The sequence below is a fragment of the Sebastes umbrosus genome, chromosome 16 (genome assembly GCF_015220745.1).
Source record: "Sebastes umbrosus isolate fSebUmb1 chromosome 16, fSebUmb1.pri, whole genome shotgun sequence".
In the NCBI taxonomy this organism is placed as follows: domain Eukaryota; kingdom Metazoa; phylum Chordata; class Actinopteri; order Perciformes; family Sebastidae; genus Sebastes; species Sebastes umbrosus.
In genome coordinates this window covers 4,669,992-4,696,929 of record NC_051284.1, presented here as the reverse complement: position 1 = coordinate 4,696,929, position 26,938 = coordinate 4,669,992, and the positions used below count along the sequence as shown (strand labels likewise).

Genomic DNA, 26,938 nt, shown 5'->3' with positions numbered 1-26,938 from the left:
GCTTGGACTAATAAAACGTATGTATGATAGTACAATTTTAAGAAAACCATAATACAGACATAGAATTCCTAAAATTGTAAGGAAAAAATCGTCTGATACACTGCAATATCCACAGGAAATAATCTGTTCAGAATTGTATGCAAATTGTGTATATACGTGGTAAATAGGGGTCCCTTAAGAAAAAGGATGGGAAGGACTGACTTAACCTATGATATTGCATCAGAATGTATTTGCTGATTATATTTTATATTATCAATCTGAATCTGCAAAGTAACTGAAGCTATCCAATAAATGTAGTGGAGTAGAAGCAGAAAATGTAAATACTCTAGTTAAGTTGTACACATTACTTGAGTAAATACACTTAGTTACTTTCAGCTGCTTGGCAGTAATGTTAGCTGACCAGACGAACGTCTCTCCATGAATCAATGCTGATCCCAGTGTTGGCTTTTCCTGCTTCAGCCTCCCGACCGCGGTCGGAGGGAACGGGAGACAACGGAGTTTTGGTCGGAGACGATAACGTTTCTCGCTGCGGAGCCCCGTCACTTCACAAGACACGGGAAACCTCTGTTGGTCTGGAGGAGCTGCAGCATTTATTTCTGCAAAAACATTCTCAGAGCTACGAAGTCTTCTGCAGTGTATAGTGTGCGCGCATGCATGTGAGGCGGAGCGAGAACGAGCGCAGTGTGTGAGTGAAGGCAAGCAGGCAGAGGAGCAGAGTACAGCAGAGACTCCGGCCCTGGAGACCAAAGCCACGGTCTCCCCCGTGTCCTCCAACCGCGGCCAACACTGTTTTGCAAGACGGGCTTCACTAGATAGAACTTTGCGGTTTTGGTGCTTCCGTGTAGTTTGTGTTGGAGTCTTGTCTGTACAGCGTAGCCACACGCGAGCGCGCATGGGACACAGACCCGCAATGATTTATACGTGTAAGAAGTTACAAACAGTCCCTTTAAGACTTTAACATCGTGATACAACCACCATTTTATATTTTAGAGGAAATGTTTGATCTCATCCTCTTTATTCTGACCTCTAGCTGTGAGAGTCTGGAGAGGGAAACTATAATAACTTTCTCTTTGGAGTAAGAGGGTATTTAAATCAAGATCTAGCATGCTTGATGCCGATGTATCTGAGAGAGTCCACTGGGCAATCCTGGATCCGGATGCCGCTCCTGTGCTCTGCTATCCTGGTTTTTAGAGCTCTTCTTGTTTATCCTACATTATGTTAAATTACATGATTACATTTCTTATGGAACAAGATATACCGTGCACATTCATCCCAGGCCGAAATGAAACGATTGGACGGGATTATTACAGTCCTGCGACAGCCACAGATGCCGGATTTTTATCTTTTATGATTTATCGATTGCTGTCGGGATGAAATGAGAATTTCAGCTAATATGACAGAAAATGTTTGTAAAAATGCATTACCCACGCTATAGCTTTAAGCAGGAGAACAAACACTTGTTTTGGTTCTCAGAGATGTCGAACCAAAAAACATAGAAAGAGAAGAAAAACATACACTAACACAAATAAGACTTGTGACGTTGGACAATAAAAGTAAAAGAAAAATCAGACCCATCATTCAGTGGAATACAGAATCAGACACAGGTCAGATACTGGGTCTGAAGACTGGGAACTAAGTATTAACAGTGATGAGAGAGATGCTAAACTATTCAGCAGCTGAGACACTGGACTGGATCAAAGCAGCTGATTGGTGGATGTGAGAGGATGGGATGATCCCAGATCATGTAATGCTGCTTTAATAACAACAGAGCTGTCTCTCTCTCTCTCTCTCTCTCTCTCTCTCTCTGTCCCTCTCTCTCATATATTTGACTGAGTAGAGATGCTGTTATATTTTCTTTAATACTTTACACACCAGTAAGGCTTCCCTGCTGTTCTCATGTGTCTGCAGTGAAAGACACAAACACATTTCAACCCTCAGAGCCCACCTTGTCTATTAAATACCACCCAGTCAATCAGCTGAGCCAAAGCAAAGCCGCTCAATACACACACACACACACACACACAAGCACACACACACACACACACGCACTCCATCCCCTTCCTTTATTTCCAACACTGGCAGAGATAGATAAAAAAAAACTAATCTTTAAATTGCAGATTCCCGGCCTTTTGTCTGAGTGCCGGGGATTTGGCGTCAGCCCAAATGAGATGTAAATTCCATATTTGTGAGAGGTGAAGAAGAGCGCTCGAAAGTCAAAGATGGAGGGGGAAAAAAAACAGCTAAACAAATATATTGAAACAAAGTATCTCCGATCTGTTGGTTAGTTAAAGAAAAAAGGACTTTCTCATCTAAGTGGTATTGATGATCTCATAAGGAGTGTGATTATGGTGTATAGCTGCTGGTAGAATGTGTATCGATCCTGAATAATTAAGTACATGACAAGAGTTTTTTTTTTTTTTCAGAGCGCAGAAAAAGAGCAGAAGAGGTGCCTCCTGGATCCATTTCTTGTGCTGACTGCATGTTCACCAATTACCACCACAATACAGGGCATTATAACCGAATGTTTTGTGCTCGGGATTTATCAAATCATAGGAAAATCCAAGTTTCTACATAAAGCAAGTGATTGTATTTGGCCTGCAGGGGAGGAAATACATGGGGGGGGAATGAGTGAAGGGGTTTCTTTTAATAGAAATCAATTTTGGTCTTGGTGCAGCCAGCTGTGGAGCAGACTGAAACACACAGCTCTGGCAAAATTGTCAGCACAAAAGGATGTGATATAAAACACCTGCCATCTTGTGATTGGGTGAAGAAAGGAGGGCTCAGGAGGCCCCATTCTCTCTATAGGCAGTCCTTATCACTGCCTGCAGGACCGACGCCATTAACCTGTGCCTCACCGGATAACCGCGCTTAGATTAGCTTTCTGATTTTACAGCTCAGTCACACACACACACACACACACACACACACACACACGCACACACACACACAGGGATAATAGTAATTATTGGGAGAGCCAAGCAAGCCCTCAGAGCCCGTGATGATAACCGGTGTAATAGCAGCAAAAATCCTTAAGACTAGAGATAAAAAAAAGCCAAGTTATGTGAAAAAACACTGAAACCTTTGAGGTCATGATGTTGGTCTACATTCCTGTAAAGTGAACATGACAAATGAATTCACAGTGGACAGGTGAAATCAGCTGGATCACTGCACAAAGGGGAAAACAACAACGACTGGTGCAGCTCTCCAAATGTGAAAGAAGCCAGGTCTTCTCTTTGATAGTTTATTACTTAATTCCTCACTAACTGCCTTTGGTTCCAGACCTCGGAATAATCGGCCACATCTCTAATTTGTTCAGCGACTCAAATCAAGCCCCTGGGAACGGCTGTTAGGCATAATGCCTTCAGTTGCAATAAATACAAATGTAAAAAATGGCTAGAATGCAAAAAAAGAAATGAGCTAAATTCAAAGTTGAAGTGAAGGAGCCTGTTTCACAGTTGGAGTCCTGCCGAGTGTATCAGGGTGAATGAGTGAGTGTAGTTACCTTCGCTGCAGAAGCGGCCCTTGTATTCGGTTTTGGAGCAGTCACAGACCGGCTCTCCGTCCACCACCGAGCACGTGCCGCCGTTCTCGCAAGGGTTCGCCGTGCACCACCCTTCCGACTCCAGGGGCACCTTAAGGCTCCCCAGGAACAGGGGCTGGGAGTTGCCGTATTTGAGGTCTGTAATTGTGCCCCTGAAGGGCTGCATGTTTCGCACCGTAGGCAGTGTGAGCGCACCGTCGCGGATATCCTGAGGCACTCCACCCAGGAACAGGTCGCTAACTATTTTCATGAACAGACGCTGAGGCCGCACCTCGTCCGCTTTGGCCTGGCCGTCCAGCACCAGCACTGTGCGCAGGTTATACCTGCTCAGAGTGGCGAAGTGCCAGCTGCCGTCGTCCACCCGCCTGTCCGACACGACCGTGGTCTCGGCACAGTCGATGCTGAAACCCAGCTGCAGTCGGCCCTCCGCCACCGACAGCTGCAGAAAGTCACAGTAGCCTCCATCGTCAAAGTACAGCAGCAGCGCCTCCGCCGCCTCCGTCTTGAACTGGAAGCTGAGGTCGCCGCGGGTGCTGGCGTCCCAGCGGAGGTAGCGTGCCCACTGACCGGGTGTGCCTAAAAATTCCAGTCCCAGACATGTGCTGAGCAACACTTGCAGACTGATAGAAAAACTTACAACACCCATAGCTGCAAAGAATGTATTAATCCGAGAAGGTGTCTTGAACTCTTAGGGATGGTCAGTCTGAATATCAGGGATTCCACAGTTTTATCCACAATATGTGCAGAGATATATTCTGATAAATATTTATTATAAAAATAGGTTTTGAAAGGGAAAAGGGAAGTAGCAGGAGAACAGTCGTTGTGGTTAACAGTCTTAGGGTCGGCGTAATTTACATCAGTAAATTGTCCAGTAGTTGCTAGGCAGTGCTTGTATGGAGGAATAGTTGTTTTCCTCCTCAGGTGTTAAAGAGAGGACCGACGGGGAGAGAGGAGGAGAAGGAGGAGGAGGAGGAGGAGGTGGTGATGTTTTAATGCCGTTTTTTTCACACTTCAGAACAGATGCTATCAAGACTCATGGTGCAAGGTCTGATGGAATGGACTTCTCTGGCTATCAGGGCGAGTGGAATTTCCTTCTTCATGTTGTCCGCTGGGAAATGGAGTTGACAAGGGATCCGTTGGCCTCGCTTAGCTCCACCACTGTCAGAAAAAAGAGAGGCAGAGGGTTATGATGGGTCCATCAGCACTGATTTTACTATTACTACCACACACACATCCTGGGCTGCATCTAAATGCCATGATAGCAGCACATGACAACATGCATGTGTGCAATCTAAAAAGTTACAGAGGTGAAGGTGGACCTGAGAGAAACATCAGAAGGCTATGCCATGTAATGTTAACATTACATCTTTAAACTACCATATGTACATACTGTATATACATTTGCAGATTAAACTTGTAGATACACTAATATCAACTGATAAAATAGGCTGCAACATTATAAACTAAATCGCCTAGCAGTATAGAGTATATGGTAGTTAGTAGATGCAAGTAAGTATATTTAAAGTCATGTATTCAAAGTATATTTAAAGTGTGGCATTAATAGTTTCATACTTCTTTACCACTGTCAATAATACCAACATTCTCAGCTGGAGAAAGAGTCAAAATAAGGCACAGTGGAGGTCTAAAGCCTGAGTTTACCTGGGGACCCCAAATCATTTTTAAAGGGGTCCGTTGACCTCTGACCTCAAGATATGCCCCTTTACAGACATGCCCACTTTATGATAATCACATGCAGTTTCCTGCATGCAGTATAAATGTGTTATTGTCTCCTATATTCTAAAATGATGTATTTGAATATTTCTGCATACTGGGGTCCCTAAACAGTCCTGGAATTACATAAATTGTGATGATGTTAGTCCCCATAGCGGCCATTTGACTGAAGTCAGACCATTTTATTTTAAACTTGACCTCACTGTATAAAATGACCTGTGGTGACTTCTAGGACAATCACAGCCTCATGAAACTTTGCAGCCACAAACTAGAGACCTAGAGCATTCAGAGGATGGATGGCTTTCCTAGCTAGATTGACAATAAGGGGGTTTCTGAGCAGTTTCCAGAACAGAAGAGCTCGCCATCCAATCACCGAAAAATGCAATTCTTGCAGAAATTTCCAAATGTCAAAAGTTTTCGATACCAAATCACAGCATGGCTTTTTTTCTATGGTGTTCCTCAAGGTCTTGGTGTCTTAATGTGGTATTTTGGAGGGATTATTGATCATTTTTTTTTATCAATTCTCGAATGATAAAAATGGTAAAATGGTTAAATTTAGCACCAAATCTGTGTAACAAAATGGTATCAACCCAAAGATTGCTGCAACAACTTATGAGACATAATAGGGCATGGAGATGACCATCATATACTTCCATCATAATGTCTTAAGCCCTTAAACACTATCTCAGTTTATTTTAATTAATGAATTAGTTCATTCATGTTTATTTCTGATTTACGACTATAAGAACTTGACACACAGTGCTGTGCTGCATCTCAAATTAATCTTCAGGTTCCCAGCTTTCAGATGATGTACACCACTTCCATGTGACATCTACTGTTGACTTTTTATCTACCCCTAAAGACCCCCTGTACCCCAGCCCTACCCATCAAAAAATGGTAAGGGGTTAGGTAACATTTTGAATGAGGGACTTTTACTTGTATTGGAGTATTTTTACATCGCTGTATTAACAAATTGTGACAGTTTTAATAGTCTGTACATTTTATTTCCCAACAGGAATGTCCCTTTCCTCTGAAACCCATGCACCTCCAAAATGTTTTTACATTGGAGAAAATGCCTTTTTCAGATAATCTTGAATTAAAAATCCAACATTTTTTTTCTCCTGGACAGCAACTCTGCACACTGTCAAGAATAATATTGGTGGCGAAATAATGATTCCTTTATTTAGCCATGTATTGGACTAAAAGAAGAAGAAGAGCATAAAGCAAACTAGATCAAAATGTCCACCAATATCAAACGTAAACTCCCCACAGGCTCCTAACATTAAAGACATGACCCCTATGTCCTCAGAGGTAGCGATCGCTCTGATGGATGGTACAATTAACATCGATCACATGAAGGATTTTGTTGTAATGAAGACAACGTGTGTCTTTTATAACACATATTGAGAGAGGAAGAGTTTGCGTAGCCAGCATAGCTAACATGTACTGTCCTGTTGGCAGTCACCAATCCTAATTAAAAGTGCCTATGATATCGCGGCATTTTTCCCTCCTCCACAATGGCTGCTATCGGTCATCTGCTGGGTAAATGAGCCTCCTTATTCTCATGGCAGTGACAGACCGCCTTTATCTGATCACCAGCCTGGAGAGACGGCGTTCTGCTGAATCCTGTCAAATACTACGAGGAACAGAGATACACAAGCAGGTGATGATGCAATAGAAAATCTAATAATAAACTAATCTCTGTGTTGATAACTCTCGCTACGAGTGACCCCTTGTACATTACAGTCATTTGACCTATTGTGTGTATAAAAATACTGATAAGGGCAGTGTTTTAGTGGTATAAACCTAACATAGAACAAGAATGGCACTCGGAGAGTGCAGACCTCCATCCCCCTCTCTCCGTTCAGCTTGCATCATCATCCACGTATAGTTTTGTTTATGTTGAGATCAGCTGTACGTAGCGGAGCGTCGTAAAACACTTCATTAAAACTGGACGGAAACAAAATAAAACTCACCTAAACCGTCGTCGTTACTCTTTCCAACAATCACCATGTGAAAAAATGACGAATCTACAGTTGTCATCCCCCCCACTCTCTCTCTGTCTCTCTCTCTGAAGGAAAGAGGCGGGGTCATGTGTCATCAACGCGTCATCAGCTACACTGTGCATGTGTTATACCCTGTGGTTTTAATACACAGGCTGATTGGAATCCTTAAAAATATTTCTGAATCCAGATCATGATCCGGATCGCCACCAAAATCGAATTGATTGTTCATTGTGCCACACCTCACCCCTCCAAACAATTTCATTCAAATCCATCATGGACTTTGGGAGTAATCCTGCTAACAGACAAACAAACCAACAAACCAACAAACCAACAAACAAACTAACGCCGGTGAAAACATAACCTCCTTCCCAGGCCTTTGGCCTTGGCGGAGGTAATTGTTAATTGGCATTCACCAACTACCCTCATGATGCTCAATGCTCTCATGAACCTTTTAATAGTGCAGCAATCAAAGGTGGAGCCAGACGTAGTAAACATTCAGGTCTCAGGCCAACCCCGGGGGGCCCGGGGGCATCCTCCCCTCTGGAGATTTTTGCAGCAGCCATCAGCACTATTTTTCAAGCCGTTGATAATAGAACGCTAAAAATGTGAACATCATTTGGGGAAAACATGATAGTTGCCAAGGAAAGAAACCATCCTGTAGAGCCTCCATCCCATTTAGTATCTAATTATTCTCCATTTGTCTTCATCATTCTGAAACCAGAACACAACTAATATTGAGGATGACTCTTTTTCACTCCTGTCACCGAAAAAGAGGCAAAACTTGTATTTTTAAGTTACATTACATACGTAGGTAGGGTAGGAGTTTGATGTAAACAGCATTACTAATCTTGAAAGCTTGTGTTATAGTATGCTGGAGTTCACAGAATGGTTAGCTGACGTATCTGCTACATTTGAATCCATACCATAATAATCTGGGCTGCTCTAATTGCAAATCAAGGACCCCCAACAATGCCAAGTAAATGTGCTCTTCAATTTTATTACACGGCTGTGTTGAATACTTGATTCTGATTGGTCAATCACAGAGTTCTGCGGTCTGTAATTTCTTTATAACAGACCATTGCTATGTATAACAGACCGTTGCTATGGGCGCCGCTCTGATGTCGGACTCTGGAGGACCGTTTTTGTGTCAAAATATTGATTTCTTCAGTAAGTAGCCGTGTAATAAGCGGAATAATGTAAAGCTAGCGGGTCATTTTCACAACAATGACCGGCTGTACATTATCCCTTACTTATTAGATTTCTTCAGGGAATAGCACAGTAGTAGTAGTAGTAGTAGTAGTAGTAGTTGTAGTAGTAGTAGCCCTAGTAGTAGCAGTAGCAGCATAGAACAACCTCCCATGACAGTGTTAGGGCGGACATGGATGGAGATATTTCCCCAGTAATGGAACTTTTGCTCCATTCATGTGCCGGTCCAGTCAGAGAGATCGTCAGTGCTCTCTGAATCACAAGCTATACGGTGGATTTCCTTACGGACAAGAATAAATATTATTCCTATTGAATGCAACTGCACAGTGTACAGTACAGTGCAGTAAAACATTGTAAATGTAGATATGTTTGAGAGCTGAACAACCACGAGGCAAGAGCAAACAAACATCAGCAATGGATAAAGCTTTAGCCAATCATGCCTGGACTGGTTCCTATTCTTCATCCTTTGGATTGGACCTTTGAACATTGGCGTTACTGAGGTTTTTAGTCAACCCTTCTCATTCCTTGGTGATCAGATCCCATTCTGCCTTACATCCTCCAATTGATATTGCTTAATAAGGCCAGATGTTAGGAGTGCAGGACACTGAGTTCAGAGGGATGACATAATTAAAGAAAGCTTCTATAGTTATGGAGGAAACACAATAGAATGTCAGTTATTAGAAATGAGGGCTGCTTAACAAAGGCTAACAGTGCTGTAAGGACAGACATGCTGACTAGCATCAGCAGGACTCAGTGACACTCAGCAATGTCACTGGGTGACACTGTCTCCAACATTACATTCCATAAAACTAAACTGCATTCTCAACCACGTTATTTTCTCCTGGATTACGGTCGCAGTTTTAAACCGTTTTAAACACGTGGTTAACGTTGTAAATTGAAACAAAACAATTTATTAGGTTTAGTTAAATCATCATGGTTTGGATTAAAATGACTACGTTTGTAAGCTGTAAATAATAATAAGTGAACATTGATTTTTTTTTAGTTTCACATGGGACATGAACAAACGTATTTGTGATGTGTCAAAAGCAAACGTAATCCACAACAAAATATGTTTTCCTCAAAACGTAATTCACAATGCAGTTGTGTGGGAACAGAATTTTTAGGAGACAGGGCTGCACTGGGTAGGGTGTAATTTAGTCAGGATGTAGATATGGCATCAGATTTATGTCACATGCTAAAACATGCTCATGAGAAAATTAGATTATTTGACACGCGCAAATATTTACTGCCACTCGCACTATAAAAGTCCTCGCGCACCAATTCATCGACCGAGAGTTGTACAGGTCGCTGAGAGCGAGAAACAAAACGCAGAGAGAGACAAAGAATGGCAGCTGTGAGTAAAGAACCAAGCAGCGACCAGAGAGAGAGAGAGAGAGAGAGAGAGAGAGAGAGAGAGAGAGAGAGAGTCGGCTTAGTGAGCGCTGGAGGACAGACATGCTCTCACAGGTAACTATGCTCTCCAAGACATACAATAAAGTTGTATTCTATTCTATTACTATTAGGTTGTTTTTCTATGCTGTTGGGATATTTGAGTACTCGCCGATACCGAGTACCGATACGAGTACTTCTCTGTGCCAAAAGACCCTCGTCAACAGCCAGCTGGAGGGTGTGAGCGACACATGGCAGGCCGGGGAGTCCCGCATACGAGGCGGTGCACTGCGACCGGCTCTAGGTCGGCTTGGAAAGGCTCTGGACTAAGGTGGCTCGCGGCCGCAGCTTTACAGCGCTCCCCGCCCAGACCCCACCGCACCGTGGACAAAGGGCTCGCTGCTCCCTCTCTCCCCGACGGGGAGGGCTCCCTGCTCCCGGCGCGACTGTCGACCGGGGCGGACTGTCCTTAGTGCGCCCCAACCGCGTCAGGGTGGGGCTCGGCCCACGTAAAAGGCGCCAGGGGTCTACGGCGATGTCGGCAACCCACCCAACCCGTCTTGAAACACGGACCAAGGAGTCTAACGCACGCGCGAGTCAGAGCAGAGGGTGAAAGCAAAACTCCGTGGCGCAATGAAAGTAAGAGCCGGTGCGCGCCGGCTGAGGTGGGATCCCGGCCCAGCAGGGTCGGGCGCACCACCGTAAAGTGGTATCGGTGCCGTTGTATCGGAGCTGTTTTGCGAGTACGAGTACGAGTACATCAGCACAGTATCGGACCCGATACCCGATACTGGTATCGGACCCGATACCCAATACTGGTATCGGTGCATCCCTAAACTAAACCATCATTAACAGTGAGATGTCGCTGAAACGTACATAAAGAGAATGATGAAATTCATCACTCATAAATCATTTATAAGAAGTTTATAAATGTGCCTTTGACTTAAACTGCAAAAATAACAACACAATCAGTAAAATTAGCAAACAACCGAAAAACAATGTTACACATCTCTCAACTCACATTCAATCTCCTCCTCATCATACCAGCCACAGCTATCTGTTGTAAACTGTGTACACCTGCTCTGAAGTCTGCGTGAGGTGTGCACATTCTTCCTCTAGAAATACCAGCTCACGTGTGGGGGAAGGCATACGCATGGTTTTTGTGTGTACACATTATTCACACATCTGGCCCCTGGTGCCTATATAATGTGCAAGCCAACTAAGCATAATGAATATTTCACTTTAATTTAATAAATTCAACAATATAATCGTGCTATTTTCAGCACTTTATTGTTCTGGATTATGCTTCTAAAGTGTTATTGTCCTGTTTCAGTCCCTTGGTGTGAGTGTGTTAATGCTCCAGACAAACTGTATTATGTAGTAACGTACAAATGCCACAAGATGGTCGCAGCTACATCTGAGGTACCGTATGAGAACCGTGCAAGTCAGGGAATTTTTCCCACAACATGTTCCTGCAAATGTTTCACAATAAAAGCCTTGTTAGGAAATGAAGACGTTTTGTCCAACAAAATGCCAAAGGGCTTTTAATTTGAAACAGATACAGGAAGTGTCAAGCTTGAATTAACAGCATAATGAAATAACAAAAATGTTACATGGCAAATGGGAGCAGATCAGAAAAGGAAGCTTCATGCTAAAATATGGCCAAATAAACTCATCGAACAGAGTGAATGAGACACACAGGCCTCTCTCTAATATAAGCCTGCTGCAAATCAGCTCATTCGCACAAAAAAGGTGCATGAATGCCACAATTATGCGCAAGGCATTTAGTGTGCAATAAGAATGCCTTTCTTGCTTTTGTCATGTCATCAGCAGGAATATGCTCCGCTCAGAGCTAGTGACGTAGAATAAAAAGTGAGAAAGACTGCTTATGGTGGGGGGGAGGCGAGGTGGACGGGTCCAATAAACATGCCACTATTAACCTGGATACCGCAGCCTTGTTTCGTTAGCTATGTTAGCTACGTTAGTTACGTTAATTACGTTTGTGACGAGTTTTTTCGTGACATCTTTGGCATGTTTTCCGAACTAATGTTGCATTATTTCCATACGTATTTTAGTATTTTAGTTTACATACTTATTTCAAGCCCAACCATGATGTGTCACCTAAACCTAACTAAGTGGTTTTGTTGCCTGAACCTAACTGCAGACTTTACAGTCGTTTTCTTGCATGGCGGATAAATGACCCGAGAAAAGGTTAAAATGCGTCCCAATGACACGCAAAATGTCATAAAATGTCTTGTTATTTATACGCCTTCCCAGGAGACTGGATTGTGCAAATAAACCTTTCGCTCTGCTGCACATACGTTTATCTTAAATAGCTAATTAGAAAAGTTGCTTGGATATAATAAAATTCAACAAAAACACAAATTTTTTTTTACTGTTTTTACAAAGTATTAGGGCCATTGTGGATGGATGGCTGGGTGGATGGATGGAGAGTCTACAATATTTATTTTTCATTACCACGGTTTTGAATTCTTCATCCGAGTGTTTTTCTCATAGATTTACAACTTTATAATCTCATAAATTCTGAGTTTGTTCTCAGAATATTATTATAGAGTTTATCCCACAAATAGGTGTTATAAATGTGTTTGTCGAGTAAATAATGATGTAGTGAATATTACATGATAGATCAGCCGTTTGTTACGATTCCAAAAGCAGCAAAGAACGGTCTGTAAATGACATCACTTTTCCCAGAGCTGTTAAACGCACTGCTGCACCCATAGGTGAGACTCCCTGCTAGAAATCAAGAGACCCCTCAATGGGAACTCTCTGTCATGATATGAGGGCTGTACCACGGACCAAGTTGGATAAAGCCAGGCTTTCTCCCCTGAGCTGGCTCGACGAAGCCTCAAGCCCTGGTCAACTGTCTTTGTTAAGCCAGGGTGTCTTCATCAGGCTCTGTTAAAGGGGTTGTTTCAAGTCCCCCTCTGTCTCTCTCACTCTTACAGCATAAATATTACAGCAAAAAGTAATACTGTTGCTGCAAATAAGGCAAGAGGGGAATGCTGGTGGAAGTTTATATATTTGTTTTACTGCTCATTATGCACTCTTATTTCTAACATGACAACTGCACATTCTACAGCTCTTAAAGTTTAAACTTGATGCAGCAGATGTATATGTTATACTCAAGACCTGCATTTAGGTCCGACTCTGTCCCATAATGAAGGATATGTGGAAATCAAAGTAAAATTAATCTTATTGATTGAATATTATCTGTGATAAATACCAATCAATTTTCTTATCGTGTTCTATTAGCTGTAATTCCAGCAGTGTAAAACGGACTTCTGCAAATCAGGACCAAGCACAGAAAACGTCATCCAAAGTGGTAACGTTACGAGAAGAGAAGAACAGAACCTGCCCAATAGAGGTAAGGTCAAGACAGCAAAGCTTCTTTTTCCCACGATTTTTTCCTGACATTGGAAGCTTGTGCTCATGGAGACATTTATTTACCCAGCTGATGGAAACGCACCTAATTCACTTCCTATTTGTTGCAACATTTCTAACTTTGGCTTTAAATTCCCTTGATTGTGGAATCTAACGATTGTACGAAATTATCACTGTCCGCTCAAATAATCACAATCAGGCGATCACGTTATAATTGCAACAGGCCTAAATGTTCACCTGTCAAAACTTAAATTTCACACAGACTCTTTTTGTAAGCATTATCAAAAATGGCAATATGTTTCGGATAGTTCCTTAGCAACACTGACATAAGGAGTCATCAACCACTAAGGAAAACAAACATGTCTTTAGATTCATTGGGCCTCATGCAGCAACATTCTCTTAATTCTCTCTAATATTTTCTCTTAATTTTCTATTAAGAAAAAAAAAATAAGAGAAGTCAATTCCAGATGCACCAACCGTAACCGTAAGAAAATGGAGGTGTGTGACTGATGTTCATTAATAGCATATGGTAACACCCCCCTAAACGCTATATAAGGGCAGGTGTTAGTATAGGTAACGCCCCCTAAACACTATATAAGGACAGGTATTAGCATAGATAATGGTCCCTAAACAATATATAAGGGCATGTATTAGTGTAGATAATGGCCCCTAGACACTATTTAAGGTAAGGTATTAGCATAGGTGACGCCCCCTAAAAACTATATAAGAGCAGGTATTAGCGTAAGTAACGCCCCTAAATACTATACTGTAGAAGGGCAGGTGTTGGCATAGGTAACGCCCCTAAACACTATGTAAGGGAAGGTATTAGCATAGGTGACACCCCCTTAACACTATATAAGGGAAGGCATTAGCATAGGTGACACCCCCTTAACACTATATAAGGGCCGGTATTAGCATAGGTAACGCCCCCTAAACACTATATAAGGGCAGGTATTAGCATTGGTAACGCCACCTAAACACTTTAAGGGTAGGTGTTTTGCCTTGTGCAAATGCTCTGGAACATGCCCAAGAATTATAGAGAAAAAAATGCTGTAAGTAGACGACTATGATTTAAGATAATATGATATGATAAATGTGAATTTTCCACGATGTTACAGGGAAATCAAGAAGTATAAAAGAGCAGTGTGTAAGCCACGTAACATCATCCAAGGAGTTTTCATAGTCTGAATTGGGATCAACGGACCAATAGTATTTATTTAGCATTTAATAATCTAATCATTATAATTACTCTAAAACATATAATAATCTAAATTTGATTATATTATAAAATATTCATGTGTTTTTTTTATGTTCCTCAAATTTAAAACTTAATTTTCCTTGCGTTGGACAAACAATTAGCGGACGGTGAAAACTAGATGTTTTTTTCTCATCTTGGTAAGAGTGCTCTCGACCACTCGTCAAATGTTCTCTTACCAAAGAGAAGAGCAAAAATAAGAAAAGAGTGAATCCCAGAAATCAATGAGTACTAACAAAATAAGAACAAATCGTGGATACGAACAAAAATAAGAGGAAATTTGTTGGTATATGTCTTCCTGCGTGAGGCCCATTGTCCCCTGTTACTCGATTAGTTGACTAATCGGTTGTTTTCATCTTGGTCGCCTAAGATTTCTTCAGAGATTTTTTTTTTTTTTTTTGCTTTTTTCATGAACATTTATTTATTTGAAATTTATGAGCACATCTTTCGTAACAGCAGATTTAAAGTGGTGCTTTTGTGTGATTCTTTGTGGAGAATTGATTAAATCAACTAATTGATTAGTCGACAAAATCACAGGTCGAGAACAGCCCTAGTGTTTTTATATTTTATTCATTTAGTGTCACTTAATTCAATAATGACCACTTTACATTCCCCTTATCTGTAAAATATCTAAAATCAGGGTTAGTGTTTATTTCCAAACATAACATTTTTATTCTGCCAACCACTGAAAATATTTGTAAACAGCAAATACAACACAGTTCAATTAGTTATTATTCAAAAGAGCTTCATATTCTATTTGACTTTTTTTTTTTAAATATATTTTCCATCTTACAACTATGCTTAATTGTAAAGTCAGAAGTGCTGAACAATCAGCACAAAATACCAGATTAAAAAAATAAGCATTGGCCTTTAAAAACTCATAACAGCCCAGCTATATTAAATCTGAACTGACTGTCCTTCCTAAAATCATATAATTATATAATATGATATTTTTCACAAATTACAAAGGAAAGTTTTTTTTTTTTACTTATTGGTGTGTCTGCACTACTAGCATTAAATATTATGTGTCCGCTAATCAGATATGAATCACTGCCTTGGCACACACACCACTTCTTGTCCTCGGCATTCACACTTAAGAGTATAAATACATAAATACTGCACTCGTGTTTACAAACGCAGACTAGTTTTGGCATCATTCTCAATGTGTGTTTTCGTGTGTCTGTGTGTGTGTGTGCGCGTGTCTTTTGTTGCAGTGCGGGGAGCGTCAGGGGTTAAAAGGCTAAACGACATGGATCATTGTTCTCTGTGAAAGGCTCCATTGACAAACCCCACAGGGACGAGTCCACATACACACACTGACAAAAGGCAGCAGCACTCTGGATCCTATTAACAAGCACACGGACTGGGACGGAGAGCGTGTGTGTGTGTGTGTGTGTGTGTGTGTGTGTGTGTGTGTGTGTGTGTGTGTGCGCGTGTGTGTGTGTGTGTAAATGCAAATAAAAGCAGCCCACCGGTAGGCCCATTGCCTTTAAATGGATGCCACTTGCCAGTAATTTTACAGCAGGTGCCCTGATCACACACTCGTCACACACACAAAAACACACACATGCAGTAACGCCGTCCAGACACACAGTGACAAAATGTCCTCCACAGCTTTGCAGATGATATCTCAAAAGGACAGGCTGCACATTTTTTTTTTTTCCCCCCACGATTTGCTCGTATCGCTCAGTGTGAGGCCCTCCGAAACAGACACCCAACGCAGTACACCGTTGACATCTCACAATAGATTTTTAGGAGGTGCCATTTTCTTTTGCCTGTCTTCGCTGCTGCAGTGGTACATTTGACCAGGACATGCAACATGACAGTGGGAAGGGGAGGAGGAGGAGGAGGAGAGAGAGACAGCAGAGGGATGGATGAGTGATGTTCCGCCTCATCTACTCCCACTCATGCATCGTACGAAACACACCCAACACACCGCTCTTCCTCTGATCTCTTCGTCACGTTGCACGTCCAAATCAGCCACAAACCTTTCTACATGTACAGAAGAGCATTCAGCCACCATCTTAAAGCTCCTGTCTGTCTGTCTGTCTGTCTGTCTGTCTGAAAGGAGGAGCTATAGGGCTCTCAATCATGAGTCAATTTTCTATCACTTTATCAATATATTGTTGTATAGGAAAAGGCTCTGGAGAAGCTAATGAGACTTTATGGATAAATAACAGACTAACATTGCAACAATGTCTACGATGGCCCTCATGAAACCCAGATATTTTAAGGGCTAAATACCACGATGTTTAAGCGAAATCTCTGACAGTACAAATTGCTATCATCCATCATGTCAGCCTATACCCTAAAAGAACTCTATAAAACCATGTGGTTAATCCGGACAAAAACACCTGACTAGATTTTAACAGACGAGATGGCATTCATCAGCAAAAGGACACTAATGCAGAGACCAATTTTTCAAATGAAAATGTAATGTAAAATCTTAATATGGGGAATTATCCTTTGCAGAATGATTATTAATATTGGTAAATCAGTTTGTATTTACCACCACGTCTCATTTTAAACAGACAGAAATAAAAAAAGAGACTAGTAAAAGGCAGGTAAATGTAAAATGGTTAGATGGGAGGATGTGAGGGATGGAGGGATGGAGGGATGGAGGGTGTGTGTGTGTGTTTGTGGTTTGGTTTCGGGTGCAGCATGGGCACCGTGTTGTTATCCAGCTACTCTGCAGGCAAGACACGCCTTCTCTGGGCTCTGTGGTTCTGCTGCAGCACCCTTCACGGCATTACATCACCCAGTTAGAGAGCACCCCACAAACGGCTGCACACACACACACACGCTCACACACAGCGCCTGCACCATACAAACGTCTGCGTCTACACACACCACCTTACCAGCGCCAGAATACACATCACACACACACCACTAAATGATACTAGCCACACTGACACATGCACACATAATGACTGCAGACACACTAAATCTACTGCATGCCAGCCAATAAACCAAAGCATGGACACACACCTCTTCATCAGCTACACACACATCGCTACACACAGCGAACACACCCACAAATACCAGCAGTTTATATAACATCACACTCTCTCATCGGGCTGATCGACTTTCTTTTTTTTTTTTCTTTATGACCGATTTGTTTTTTTTTATATTTAAATCATCTTGCTTTTTTCAAAATAATTGATCCATCAGCAGAAATTAAACGGTATATGATATTATTATGATATTACATGCCTGTGCGTTTTTAAGGCCTGGATAAATCTGAAATAATTGCAACAAAAAGGGGAGAATCGTTTCCATTTCTATTTCATGTATATTTGGACAGCTTATTTGAAAGGATGTCTACAGGCCTTAAAGATGGCACAGCAGATATTTTCGATATGGAGTATTTATGTCACACTTTATTGCACCTTTTTTTTTTAAAAAAACAACGAAATAGTCGGCAGGCGAGAGACCTTCTGAACGCAGAAAAACGAGCAAAGTAAAGAAAAGAGCATTGTGTAAAAGCCTGCGTAATATTTGTCTGTCCCCGCCCAGAGGGATTAGTGTTACCTTGAGAGCCCTTGGCTTTTTGCGCCTGATTTGTCAGCGCAGTTAATCGGCTGCCAACCAGAACAAAAAAGCAGGACAGCCAAATTACCCAAAACAGCCTCCATCCTATACCCGAACACACCACCACCAATACCACCACCACCCAGCCTCAGACAGAGGGGGAGAAAACGAGAAGGAAAATTAAATCCAGAGGCGGTTTCATTTTTTTTTTTTTGTTGCAGAAAATACGCACCGTCCATGCATGCGACATTATTACGCTCACTGAAGATTTACAGTAGAAGAATTTTGCTTATAAATAGAATATTGATAGCTGAATAGTTGTCAGTAGTGATCACACATTTACAATCATATTGCATCTATTATTATAATTATATTATAAATCTCAGCAATCCAGCAATTTTTTTTTTAAGGAGTGTAAAAAAAATAAACATTAATCGTACCAAAAGGACAAATTATTTTTCTTTCTCCAAACGTATGATTTAAACATAAATGACACAAGTGTGTTCGGTGTGAAATGATTGTGTTGACAGTTTAGCAGCAGGAGATGATGATGATGAAGCCCGTTTGAGGCCCTTTGCGAGGAGAAGAGACGCATTCTCTGGGCGGGTCACGCCCATTACAGAGACGTTTTAGAAGAAGAAGCCTGATCATGAAATCATCTAATCCTATTAACTCTTCAAACCATCCAAATGTGTGCTGCAGCGATGAATTAAAACATATACAATTTTTTTTTTTGGTGAATTGGCACCACTTTATAGTCTGGACCAGGTCAGACTGGAGCTGCTGTTGTTCAGACTGGTGCTGCTGTTGTTCAGACTGGTGTGTGCAGGTATCCCAGTAAAAGGCGTTAGTTAGAAAGGCAGCAGACGGAGGCCTGCATTGACACCTGGCTGCTGATTCACTGGCAGCTAGAGAGGGATTTCTATGGCGCACTGCATAAGGCCTCATCTTTTTCCTGCAATGAAAATGGCCACATCTTCTGTTTATTATGGGGGATATTATGGGACATCCCGCATTCATTGCGATGTAAATGACAAACGGAAAAAAGACAGATTTAAATGACAGGTCCTGTCTTTAAATGGACTTGAGCCTGATCTCCAACAGGCCCAGACTGGCTCTTTCTAGACTGATAAAAAGAGGAGAAGTTGTGCGCTCAACGTGCGGCAGAATGCAGCTGATCCACAACCAGCAGTTCCTCCCTGCGGACGCCATTTGATCCACCAGGGAACTGAAACAATCCACAATCATCATTTCACTCAAATTAGATTTTGTTTTTTGTTTTTCTCCCACACAATCATTTTAACGTCACCCTTTTAAACATCTAACTAACGGATTGGTTTAATTTATGTCGAGTGGATTTTAATCTTAATTAGAGATCATGTTCAATTTTTTAGACCTTGTAGTTTCATAGATATGCAAAAACATTGTGACATCCGTTTGATTCCATATTGTAAATGTGCGCAAAAGCAGCAGCTGGAGCCTCAAGAGAGGAAGAAGAAGAGGGGATAATGGAGGAATGTGATGCTTATTAGTCGACATGGCGAGGAAGTGTGCAGCCTGCTGCTGCTGCTGCGTGCTGTCTGTCTGTCTGTCTGTCCATCTCCGTTAACACAAGAAGGTCATGTATCAAACTGCATGTCTGCTGCTCCAATTACATCCAAATATGCATCTATATTTAAAGAGCGCGTTCTAGCCGTGCGCGCTGGGCGGAGAGGGGATGTGCGTGTCATTGTGTCATTTTGTTTGACATTTTAACATGAAGCTGCAGACGAGAACAATGCGTGGACACCGGACACCTGGCGTCCGTGATATTTATTATTCATCATCCTAGAAAAAACAAGGTGAAGGAAATGTGTGGAAGTCGTGTGTTTTAGTCTGTTTTTATTATGAAGGATGCTCCGTCCTATGTCATAAACACACACGCCTGGTTTAAACGACGCATGGTGTCGAATTTATAATAAGATCCAATAATAAAATACAAATAAAATTGATATAGTAAACATGGCCTCAGGACGCGTAATTCTACACCCGCCTGTCACGGTGCCTCTCTGCTCCACCGGGGGAATTCAGAGGCCAACATGGCAGAAATTCCCATTTTGATTCCCACAAACGTTGAAACGTTTCTTCAAGGAGACTCACACCTGCTCCAGGTCTCTCCATGTTTCACCGCTCCGGTGCGCACAAACTGGAAAAAGTCGTGTAAAAAGTGGTCAAGTTGCGCGCTACCTGTGTGTGTGCGCCAGCAGTGGAAACTCCATCTCCATCCCTCTGGCAGCTGCTCCTGTTTCACTGTTTCACTACATGATGCTGAGCGTTACATGAACAGGTTGGGGGGTGAACAGACGACGCTACTACTGACCTTAGTTCAACACATCACCGACCAGTATCCAAGTCATAAAATCCAGATGGTAAACTCCACAGAGCCGTAGTTTGAACAAACATCCAGGATCCCGTTAAAAGCAGCAGTGTTCCGGCTGCTGGAGCGGCAGAGCGGCGGAGCGGCGGTGAGCACCAGGCGGTGACCGGTAACCGGGCTGGGCTGGCTGTATACCGGGCTGGTTTTCTGCTCCTCACAGGTGCGTCCACCACGGTGCATCATACGCACAAAAGCCGCTGTTAGCTCGGTGCGACTTGCAGCGGCTGCAGGCAAGAGAGGTGCACGCACGCACGCACGCACACAAACGCGCACACGCGCGCCACTCGGGTCCGCCCTCTACTCAGCACACGCGCCATTTAAAGGCGTACAGACCCCCCTCAGCCCACCCCCCCAATCGGAAGACGGCCTTCATGATCACCACTCCTAAAAGAGGAATGCTTTTTTTTTTTTACCTTTTTTATTTAATTTCTCTGTTTATTTACTTTCCCATTCAATTTTTCCTTTTATTTGTTTGCATTATTTTTTTTAAATGTATTTATTTTTGCATTTATTTATTTTAAATTTATCTTTACAATTATTTATTCGTTTTTAAATGTATATATTTATTTCTGCATCCATTATTTCTGTATTATTTTCCCTTTACATCTTTTCCCCCTATTTATTTCCTCAAACTTTATACATTTCTTTAAGCATTTGTTCTTCATTATGCAAATAAGTGGCTGTCATTCAAAGTGTGTCATGGGATCAACTAATCAGCTCTAGGCCAAAACATGACGAGGCAAAATCAAGTGTAAATTATTTAGAATTTCAACTTTTGTGAGTTTTTCCAAAAATTTAGTTTTTTATATCTATTATATTGTTATGAAGATACCTGGTTCCTTGTTATTGTATTTATAATTAAATCAGTTCATTAATAAAATTAACCAGTCTATTTTTGTTTATCAGACACCAGTTAAGAGAAGAACATCCAGTCAGTTCATCCGTTCACCCCGAGACACACATGATAAGTTAAATCCACTTCTGCAGACTCACAAACAATGTCACAAATATTGTAAATCTCAATTTTCATTTTCATCTTAATTAATTCACTTTAGACACATACAATTCAATACAATACAATACAATACAATACAATACTATAATACACTATTATATAATACAATGCTATAATATAACATATTATAATATAATAATACAATACCACATACAATGCAGTGAGTCAAGTGTTTGACACCAATTTGCAGTCATATGTAAACATGAAATAATTGGGCTCCAGAGCAACCAGGTAAGAGTCAAAGTAGTTTCCTGTCTTGGACTAACTGATTTATGCTTGATGTTACCTATTCATAGATCTGCATGTCCCAGAGGAAGTTGTGGCTATTCAGAAGTTAATGTTTTGGTAACTGAATTTAATTCCAGTAAGTAACCAGTATCAATTTTTCACAATTATAACAAACCAAATTTCATGAAAATCGGTTCAGAATTAATCGAGTTTCAGTCAGTCTTGTGGACAATTGTCTGCAGACACATCATATTGGTTTGCTAGAGGATCTTGAACACACACACGGTGTCTACTTTTCTATATCTATGCCTAAGCACCTCAGTTCTCTAGCAATCCTCTGACCAATGAGGTAGCCATTTCTGTCTCCAGCACTGGCACACAGCACTAAAACCAAGTGTGGAGATGGGTCTGGCTCTGTGAGATTAGCATTTCTGCAGTGAGCCTGGTGTTGCAGGAGCAAGGCAAGTGATGTATGCACTCTGATGTTGATGATCATCCAATAGGCAAAAACCAAAACCCCATGACTCACTTTGATGGACAGCCTCCTCATTTGCATAATGAAGAAGAAATGCAGAAATAATTGAACAAAGAAATCTATAAAGAAAATAATACATGAATAAATAAGTTTGGGGAAATAAATAGAGGGGAAAAATATTGCCTCAAGCGGCCATTTCGGGTTCAACAGCTTAATTGCCAAAATTAAAGCATATCCAGTGAGTTTTGTAATGACAGGACAAACAGTTTCTGATTTATAGGCTGTTTTATGCCACGCCCATTTTTTTTGCATTTGTAGCACCCCCTTATGGATGAGTTGAATTAAACTTTCAGGGTGTGTTCCAGGTGCTCTTGTGGACATTTCCTGCAGTTTCCAAGTTTCGTGATTTGTGGAGTTTGGTCTATTGATGTCACTGGCGATTTTAGACAATTTTTAAGGGTGCTCAAGCACACCTAAATTTCATCTCAGCACCCCTAAAAAATAATGATCAAACCCTCTGAGACCCGCGGAATCGCCGGCGATCCAGACCGACATAACAGACTTTAAGAGGCTGAGGCATGAAAATATGAGACTAGAAAACCTAAAGAATCCACTGGTACCAACCCTGCTAGCTTGTCGGGAAGGAGGTTAAATAATGCTCCAAAATTAAGTTAAATTTTGGCGAGAGAAAACTGGCATGGCTATTTTCAAAGGGGTCCCTTGACCTCTGACCTCAAGATATGTGAATGAAAATGAGTTCTATGGGTACCCACGAGTCTCTCCTTTACAGACATGCACACTTTATGATAACCCCCCAAAACAGGCAGTTATTTGCATGTAGTATAAATGTGTTATTTTGTCCTATTCTAAAAATATGAATGAAATTAATATTTCTGCATACTGGGGTCCCTAAACTGTTTTGGAATTACATAAATTGGGTATCACTGTAAAGCTGAGACTTTCAATGAGCCCAATTCTGTTGTGATGATGTTAGTCCCCATAGTAGCCATTTCATTGTATTGAGACCATTTTTTGAAACTTGACCTCACTGTATAAAATGACATGTGTTGATGTCTAGGATAATCACAGCCCCATGAAACTTTACAGCCACAAACTAGAGACCTAGGGCATTCAGAGGATTGATGGCTTTCCAAGGTAGATTGACAATAAGGGGGTTTCTGAGTAGTTTCCAGACCAGAAGTGCTTGCCATGCAATCGCCGAAATATGCAGTTCTTGCAAAAATCTCCAAATGTCAAAAGTCTTTAAAACGAAATCACAGCATGGCTTTTTCTATGGTGTTCCTCAAGGTCTTGGTGTCTTACTGTGGTATTACGGAGGGATTATTGATCATTTTGATCAATTCTTGAGTGGTAACAAATGGTTATATTTAGCACCAAATCTGTGTACAAATGGTATCAACCCAAATTTGCTGCAACAACTTATGAGACATAATAAAGCATGGGGACGATCATCATATACTTCTATCATAGTGTTCTAAGCCTTAAACACAATTTAATTGTATTGATTAATTAATTAATGTTTATTTCGGAACATTTCTGAACAGAACACCTTGATACACAGTGCTAAGCTGCATCTCAAATTAATCTCCAGGTTCCCAGTTTTCAGATGATGTAAACCACTTCTACGTGACATCTACTGCTGAGCTGAATTTTGTGTTTTCCTCTACATAAATAAAGACATTTCCACCATAACCTGATGCAGAAAAGGTAGAAATTGGTGCATAAAAATTCACCAGAATGCAGGAAATTAAGTGTTTGATGGTCTCAATTTCCAGGGGGAGAACCAACAGACCCCCCGGTTAATATGTAAACACCCCAATGTTGAAAGAAAACATACCATACATATCTTTAGTGTACAAATATTACATTGTCATTAGGGGCTGAGCACCCATAAATGTCTGATCCTAGAATGGCCCCTGATTGATTTGCTGAGCCATGCCCTTTTAAAGTTCATCGGTCAACACAAAATGCAATGAGATATAAGCAAGCTTTTGATAGCTTTTGATTACCTTGGTCCAGTGACGATCCCCAGAAAATTTGGTACAAATGGTTTAGGACGAGATGCCAAAAATGGTGGAAAATCTAGGCAGGCAGACTTTAATGGTTCTTGAGGCTTTTTTGTAGAGCATATTGAGCTGGATGAGTGTGTGTTAAATTTTAAGTCAATCAGACTTACTGTATAAGGGGCGTGGCCTTTCCAGAATCACATTTTTGGGGCATTAATTACAGCACCACCATGTGGCCGATTGGAGTCATATTTCTTGGGAAGCATTTGCCCATCATTTTCACATAGTGGGCCAAGTTTCATGTTTCTAGCTCATTCCAGCTCACAGCAATTGGAGCAGTTGTGGCAGACAACAAATCGCTGTGAGCTGGAATGAGCTAGAAACATGAAACTTGGCCCAATAACTGGAGGTGATGTACAAGTGCTTCCAAATAAAAATACCAAGCCCACACAAACTCAATAGGGTTCTATCCCTTCTGGGTTTGAACCCTAATAATACATTCATAGATATGTACTGTACATACATACATACATACATATATACATACATACATACATACAGAAATATAAACATACTAACATATAACATATATGCATATATAACATATATTTAAAACTGAATAAATACATTTAAAAATAATTTAGACACTTAAAATAAATAAAAAGTAAATGCAAAAGTGAATAAATACAGTATAAAATTGCTAAAAATAAATAAATAAAAAGGAAAAAACTAAATAGGAAAGTAAATAAACAGGGGAATTAATACAAAGGTAAATAAATAAAGAAGCAAATTAAAACAGAATTATCAATTTATGTCACATTACTGCTAACATTTATTTTTAATATTAGTTTTGTTGCATTTAATTGCATATATTTATATTTCTAAAGTAATTTATTTGACTTTATGGCAGTTTCCGTCCTCCATATTTGATAGCCTGGTCAGGGAAACACTGCGGACACTTATAGGTCACTATGGTCTCGCAGGCTCGAAAGTCATAAATTTAATAAAGAACATGTACCAAGATTTCAATGGCCATGTCATCTGCAAGGGCAAGCTGTCAGACATATTTGCCCTCACAACAGGAGTAAGGCGAGGTTATCGCCTCTCTCCTTTGATTCTCCTGGTTGACCTGGCCTGCATCATAAGGAGAACAACCAAAAACCAAAGGACAGGAATCCAGTGGACCTTGTTCACCCAGCTTGAGGACTTGGATTTTCGCAGACAACATAGCACCAGTCTCTGGCCATGTTCAGACCTGGTATTAACATGCGTCCCAAGTGATCCAATCAAAAGTGGACAGCTCTAAGTACAGGTGTGAACGCACTCAAGACACATTGAGATCCGATAGCTCAGACCACATTCAGAGGTGGTCTGGGCCACATATGGCCACATTCTGTTAGTAGTGTGTAAGCAAATGTGTCCTGGGCCACGTGAAGGACCGCCTACTCAACTGATGTCCCGCTTTTTTTGTGGTGTGGCCTTAAATGGTTCACTTTCATTTTTATCTTTGTAAAATATTTTTTTATCTCAGTAATTTATTAAATTAGATTGAGTACCCTCAATTATTGAGTTAACTGAATGTCAAGCCCAGCTGACTGGATTTTTAAAAATAAAAAATCAATCAATCAATCAATCATATTTGTCACATGTAATCATTTAAGGTACAATTCCAGTGAAATGTAATCCGGATCGTCCCTGCTCATGACAGACAGAAAGGGTTTTACTCTTTCCTTTAATACATCCATGGTTTTACTCCGTGCACTTCCTGGTTCTCAAGAAGATAGATGTTAGACCCATTTTGATCACTGCATCCTAAACCAGTGTATTGGAAATGAAGAATGACCAGTTGACCCATCCACCTATAGCCACCATCCGCCTTTGTGGCTCTATAATAACGTCACTCTATTTCCTCCTTTGTTCCTCATTGACTCCAGTCATAATTACTGCAGCAGCAGTGAATGTAAACAGATGCTGTTTTGGGGCATTTACTGAAAAGACTGATGTTGTCGTTTTTCTGAAAATTTAACATTTGCAGAAAAATAACAGCACGGGGTGAACGATCACTGACCATGTGCATGTAATACTAAAATCCAGTCTGGGAATTAGTTATTATATATTTTCTCCCTGAATTCCTAAGATGAGAACTTACTTTATGCAGTATCTCAGGTTGAAAAATCAGCAGTTTCACACCCTAAAATAACAGTAGGCTATGTTAAACAATAGGTCCTCCTATCCAAAGTGTTGCACAGAACATGTTACATACATTCCTAGTATTCAACACCTGTAATGGATCTCAGCCTTGGTAGTGTTTAAGTGGTTGCCACACACACACACTGTTTATTCTGTCACTGCAAAGGAAAGAGACCAATGATCTTCACACTCCTCAGAGTACATGCATCTCGAAAGTCAATTGCATCTATTGGGTCTACAGCATTATAGCTTTCATAACACCTGTAGAGAGCCGTCAAGCTGAAGCGAAGCAGGTTTTCAATGTGATGCTTCCTGTGACCTCGTGGCAGTGTGACACCCAGAAACTATGTTTTAAGAGCATGGCAAAGGTGTGAAAATAAGGCTGTATTATTACACCCTCACTGTAACATGCAAAATACATGAATGCCTACAGTGAGCCAAGACCATCATATGTATATACAGCTCTGGAAAAAATTAAGAGACCACTTCAAAGTTATCAGTTTCTCTGGTTTTACTATTTATTGGT

At 41.0% G+C, this 26,938-nt stretch overlaps 1 protein-coding gene across 9 annotated transcripts in view; it reads right to left on the bottom strand.

Moving 5' to 3' along the window:
• Positions 1-20,755, bottom strand: part of nrxn3a (neurexin 3a) — a 187,800-nt gene extending 167,045 nt beyond the window's left edge. For 6 of the 9 annotated variants that reach the window (XM_037796371.1, XM_037796372.1, XM_037796377.1 and 3 more), the window contains exons 1-2: positions 20,421-20,754; positions 3,503-4,699 (exon numbers count right to left, since the gene is read on the bottom strand). In XM_037796371.1, coding sequence (XP_037652299.1) covers positions 3,503-4,187 — 685 coding nt within the window. In that variant the 5' untranslated portion in view covers positions 4,188-4,699; positions 20,421-20,754. Of the gene's footprint in view, positions 1-3,502; positions 4,700-20,420 lie in introns of all 9 variants that reach the window. The other 3 variants (XM_037796373.1, XM_037796375.1, XM_037796376.1) reach the window with 1 other exon arrangement.
• Positions 20,756-26,938: the final 6,183 nt, after the last annotated feature.